The following is a 5,696-nucleotide window of genomic DNA, read 5'->3' as shown; positions in this document are numbered from 1 at the left end:
CCCAGATCTGGTTCAACAACAAGGGCTGGCACGCCATGGTGGCCTTTGTCAACCGAGCCAACAATGCACTCCTACGTGCTCACCTGCCTCCAGGTTCTGACGGCCATGCCTACAGCATCACCACGCTCAACCACCCACTCAACCTCACCAAGGAGCAGTTGTCCGAGGCCACACTGTGAGTCCCTCTGCCCTGCGTGTCCTCCCCTGCCTCAGTCTCTGTTGTTTTGGGTGATGGGAGCTAGATTTTAAGTCTGCCCCACTCTTGTGTAAATGGAGAATAGGAACTGCCCCCCTCTGCTCACTGCACAGGGTAATGAGACATCATCAGGCTCAATGAGCTCCAGGCTCCCCCAACAGCCTCCACATTCTCATCCTACCAACCTTTATCTTACCAGAGATCTGTACAACCTCTCCTGTCTAACAATTCAGCCACCCTCATCCCTAAATGGCCCACACCATCTCTCCCACCAGTAACCACCCTGGTAGACCTTTGTCCCATCAATGGCATGCTCAGCTCTGCTCTGAGCAGCCTTCATACCCTCACCCCCAGGATGGCCTCCTCAGTGGATGTCCTCGTCTCCATCTGTGTGGTCTTTGCCATGTCCTTCGTCCCAGCCAGCTTCACTCTTGTCCTCATTGAGGAGCGTGTCACCCGAGCCAAACACCTTCAGCTCGTGGGGGGCCTGTCCCCCACCCTCTACTGGCTTGGCAACTTTCTGTGGGACTTGGTACAGGGGCTGCCTGGAAGGGTGGGGGCCCAACTGCTGCTCGTTACTATCCCTTCTGGCTCCTTCTGGGCAGGGGCTTGTCCAAGATGGCCTGGGTGAGGTCTTGGGGATGTGGGAGACCTCACGACCTCCTACCCAAAAAGCAGGGGGGTCAAGGGTGGGGTATAAGGGCTAAGGGTGGCAGTCCCTGCCTCTTCACACCGATAAAAATAACTACCATCTCCAATGCAGTGTAACTACTTGGTGCCAGCATGCATCGTGGTTCTCATCTTTCTGGCCTTTCAGCAAAGAGCGTATGTGGCCCCTGCCAACCTGCCTGCCCTCCTGCTGTTGCTACTACTGTATGGGTGAGACCCCCAGTCCCTCAGGGCCTATTCTTAATTCCCCCTACTCACTTACTGCTGTTGAGGGAGGTGGGACTCTGAAGCAGCTCCTGAGGAGAGGATATGGGGATTTGAGGGGACCCCAAATGCGATGTAATTCAGTGGTGTGCCAAGGTGGCCTTAAAAGCTCATCTTATCCTGATTCACATTAATAGAGGCCTAAGGCATAGAAAATGGGAAGGAAGGTCTGAATTCCTCTCTGGGTTGCTTGGTCTGAGTAGTTACCCCAGTAACTTCTATTGCCCCCTCAGCTGGTCGATCACTTCGTATAGCATACATTATACGAAGTTATACGATACCCAGCCTCCGTCTTCGTCTCCGTGCCCAGCACAGCCTCTGTGGTGCTCACCTGTATCAACCTCTTTATTGGCATCAATGGCAGCATGGCCACCTTCGTGCTTGAGCTCTTCTCTGATAAGGTAGGATGTGGTGAGAGGAGGGCTTGAGCTGGGTTGGGGCATCAGCTTTAGCCCCTGACCCACCTCTTTTCTTGACCTTGAGCAGAAGTTGCAGGAGGTGAGCCGGATCCTGAAACAGGTTTTCCTTATCTTCCCTCACTTCTGCCTGGGCCGGGGGCTCATTGACATGGTGCGGAATCAGGCCATGGCTGATGCCTTTGAGCGCTTGGGTGAGAATTTTTTGCTTAGTGGGGCCATGGCTACAGACAGCCAGCACCCTTGAAGTGCTACCCTAGAGTCAGTTATATAGGGTGGGGGAAAACAGCCTTCAGGGAGAGAACCAGAGTTTTTAGGTGGCTCCAAGGTTGGGAGGAGTTAGAGGTACAAAAAAAACAGCCATAACGACTAATTTTAAGGGCCGGCCGGTGGCTCACTCAGGAGAGTGCGGTGCTGAGAACACCAAGGCCCCCGGTTCAGATCCTATATAGGGATGGCTGGTTAGCTCACTGGTTGAGTGTGGTGCTGACAACACCAAGTCAAGGGTTGAGATCCCCTTACCAGTCATCTTTAAAAAAAAAAAAGACTAATTTTATCTTGGATTACATCACAAGAGGTCTAAGGCCCTACATAATGGAAATGGTGTTACCTTTGTTTTCTATGCCGCTCAGACACCAGCTGAGTGGTCTATTCAGTTATTGGTCATTTCCCTTAAAAATCCAGAGTGACCTGGATGGAGAGGGGGCTAGAAACCAAGCCCTCAGTCCCTTCTTCCTATCCTCACAGGAAACAGGCAGTTCCAGTCACCCCTGCGCTGGGAGGTGGTCGGCAAGAACCTCTTGGCCATGGTGGTACAGGGGCCCCTCTTCCTCCTCTTCACACTCCTGCTGCAGCATCGCAACCACCTTCTGCCACAGTTAGTGGAGACCAGGGGGAGGATGGCAGGGCCATGGACCTACTTTGGGCCCACTCATGTGTCTGTCCCCAGACTCAAGCTGAGACCACTGCCACCCCTCAGGGAGGAAGATGAGGATGTGGCCCATGAGCGGGAGCGGGTGGTCCGAGGGGACACCCATGGGGACGTGTTGGTGCTGAGTGATTTGACCAAGGTAGGTGTGACCAGGCAGAGTGCAGGTGTGTGGGGGGTCCCACTGGCTAACCCACTGTTCTCAGGGATTTGCACTCCTCCCAGGTGTACCGTGGGCAGAGGATGCCAGCAGTTGATCGCTTGTGCCTGGGGATTCCCCCTGGTGAGGTGAGTCCAGGGTGGAGGCCCTGGTGTAGGAGCAATGAGAGGCTGCCCAACTGTGTGCCTACTGCCATTTACTGAGCACCTTCTGCATGCCCTCTGCCCTTTACTGAGTACCTACTGCCCTTTATAGAGCACCCATCACGTTTTATTGAGTACCTACTGGGTGCCAATATTTGAGCTCCTATTTTGAGCCAACGAACACTTGTTTACTTATGGCTCACTTACATTTATTGAGCACCCATTGTGCTCACCAAAGGTGTACTGAATACCACCTTTGTGCCAATCAGCTTTTGTCAAGCACCAACAGCATTTATCAAGCCCCTATTGTATACACATCTGTATCAAGCGCTTGCTCCCAACCAATATTTATTAGGTACCTGCTTTGCACCAGTTCACATTCAAGCACCCACTGTGTGCATACTTATTTGTTGTGTGCCAACCCTAACCAGTCCACTCATGGAAACATGTTATGTGTTAGTGTAATTGTAGTCTTTCTTTACCAAGCAACTACTGTGTGCTAGCCAAGCTCTCCAATTTGGGCTGACTATGCACCCAGCCTGAGTGAGTACTGGGTGTCTTCGTTCATTAGATATCCACTGAGTGCCAGGACACATTTGGAAATCTCATGCCCTGATATTTTTTGAGCACCTGTTGTGTATGACTTTTATAGGCTACCTAATGTGTACTAGGATTTATTAAATACAACCTGTGTGCCCAAAACCATTCCCTGCTAAGCGACAGCTTTAAGCCTCCCCACATACCCCACTATCTGTCCCAGGGCTTCTCCTTGCCCCAGTGCCCCCAGCCCTCCATACTGAAAGTCAGAAACCCAGCCCCACTGGGAATCAGAGGCGCTGGCACAAGGGCCTGGGACCTCATTGAACACCGTTTGGGGACGTTACCACAGTGTTTCGGGCTGCTGGGCGTAAACGGAGCAGGGAAAACTTCCACTTTCCGCATGGTGACCGGGGACATGCTACCCAGCTGGGGCGAGGCCGTGCTGGTAGGCCACAGGTGAGGGGGCTTTGGGTGGGGGCGGGTGAGACCTGAAGTCTTGTTCTTCCCCACCCCCCGCTGTCCAGCACATGGACTGGACCGGCTGCACCCCTCACCAGCGTGAGACCCCTGTGGACCAGCCTCTGAGACACCCCTGTCCCTTACCAGAGTGGTCCTGGATGGGTTGGTCTTGAATCCCCTGTGTTTGCAGTATGGCCTGGGACTAGCCAGTGCTCTGAGCCCCCTGTTCCCTCCCCCAGCGTGGCTCGGGAACCGGCCTCCGCGCACCGCTGCATGGGCTACTGTCCCCAATCGGAAGCTATCTTCGAGCTGCTGACGGGCCGCGAGCACCTGGAGCTGTTCGCGCGCCTGCGTGGAGTCCCCGAGGCCCAGGTGGCCCAGGTGAGCCCACCCCACCCCCACACTCTCCCTCCCCAAGCAGCCCCACCCCCGGGCTTTCCCGTTCCCACCTCGCGCTCTCTCACTCTTGGCTCCACCCCTATTCCCACCCCAGATCCTGCTTTGGGGTGTGGCCCCGCCCACTCTTGCCCTGACTCCGCCTCTGGCTTAGGGCTTCCCACCTTTCACACCCCTGTCCAATGGTCCACTTCTCACTCATTCTGGCCACCCCTAGGTTGCAGCCCACCCCTTTCACGTCACCTTCCACCTGCATCCTTGTCCTACCTTTGCCCTCACTCTGGCCCCACCCATCCTTTACTCTGACCCCTCTCCATGCCCACCCTGGGTCCCTCTGGCCCCGCCCCCTGCGCATTCGGCCCCGCCCCGCAGACCGCGAGCGTGGGCCTGGCGCGCCTGGGGCTCCCACGGTTCGCAGACAGACCCGCAGGCACCTACAGCGGAGGCAACAAGCGGAAGCTGGCGACAGCTGTGGCGCTAGTCGGGGACCCTGCCGTGGTCTTTCTGGTAAGTGGGGGCAGGCTGGGGTGGGGTGGGGTGGGGACTGGCAGGAGGCGGGCCAGGCTCGTGGCATAGCCCCTCTTCCCAGGACGAGCCCACCACAGGCATGGACCCCGGTGCGCGGCGCTTCCTCTGGAACAGCCTCCTGGCCGTGGTGCGGCGGGGCCGCTCCGTGGTGCTCACGTCGCACAGGTGAGCCCGTCGCCGGAAGCCCGGCTCTGGGCAGAGAGGTGGCCGCGGGCCCCAGCGAGAGGCTGCCCAGTGCACAGGGCCATACCGAATGGGGCGCTCCTGACCCTGGGGGGACGTGGCTCCCAGGCCCTAGGGTGTGGGGACACAGCGGTGCTGCCCAGCCCCGGCAACAGAGGGGCCCGTGTCCGGCGGGAAATGTCCAGAGCAGAAGGGCGGTCCACGCCCGGAGAGCGAGGGTCCTCGGGCGCCGTGGCGCAGCGCGGGGCACGGGTGGGCCAGGCCTCGCTGCAGCCCGTGTCGCTGGGCTCCCGGCAGCATGGAGGAGTGTGAAGCGCTGTGCACGCGCCTGGCCATCATGGCGAACGGACGGTTCCGCTGCCTGGGCAGCGCGCGGCACCTCAAGAGCAGGTGCGGGGACACGACTAGGCGGACCGGGCGCGGATGGAGGCGGGTTGAGGGAGGGTGCGGGCGTGGGCCACGTGGGCGAAGCGGCCAGAGTGATGGGTGGTCCGAGAGAGCCGGGCGACGGGGTGGCCGCTGGGGTTAGCTGCGGGCAGGACCAGGGGGGCACGGGCGGATCGTGCAGCTGGAGGCCGGTCGGGTGAGTGGGCGGCGCCTGCGCGTGCGGCAGCTCCAGGAACGTGGGGGGCGGGGACAAGAGTGTGAGACGGGGTCTAGGGGGACGCACGGGCGGAGACACGTGGGTTGAGAGCGGGCTCGATGGGGTGGTGGCTCCAATAGGTCTGTGTGCGATTGGGGTGTCCTGTAGGGCCACGAGAGGTGAGGGGGGTCCCTGGACACAAGTGGGCAGGGCTAGGTGAGTGGGCGTGGA

At 58.4% G+C, this 5,696-nt stretch overlaps 1 protein-coding gene across 1 annotated transcript in view; it reads left to right on the top strand.

The window, feature by feature from the left end:
• ABCA7 (ATP-binding cassette, sub-family A (ABC1), member 7) overlaps window positions 1-5,696 on the top strand; it is an 18,312-nt gene that overhangs the window by 10,969 nt on the left and 1,647 nt on the right. The window contains 14 exon segments of the mRNA XM_008588017.1: window positions 6-175; window positions 551-728; window positions 960-1,075; window positions 1,363-1,399; window positions 1,402-1,530; window positions 1,616-1,739; window positions 2,293-2,422; window positions 2,495-2,615; window positions 2,699-2,761; window positions 3,666-3,772; window positions 4,015-4,156; window positions 4,544-4,678; window positions 4,761-4,864; window positions 5,180-5,272. Coding sequence (XP_008586239.1) covers window positions 6-175; window positions 551-728; window positions 960-1,075; window positions 1,363-1,399; window positions 1,402-1,530; window positions 1,616-1,739; window positions 2,293-2,422; window positions 2,495-2,615; window positions 2,699-2,761; window positions 3,666-3,772; window positions 4,015-4,156; window positions 4,544-4,678; window positions 4,761-4,864; window positions 5,180-5,272 — 1,649 coding nt within the window.

The sequence above is a fragment of the Galeopterus variegatus genome, unplaced genomic scaffold (genome assembly GCF_000696425.1).
Source record: "Galeopterus variegatus unplaced genomic scaffold, G_variegatus-3.0.2 Scaffold4632, whole genome shotgun sequence".
Lineage (NCBI taxonomy): Eukaryota > Metazoa > Chordata > Mammalia > Dermoptera > Cynocephalidae > Galeopterus > Galeopterus variegatus.
This window is presented reverse-complemented; position numbering and strand designations above follow the sequence as displayed.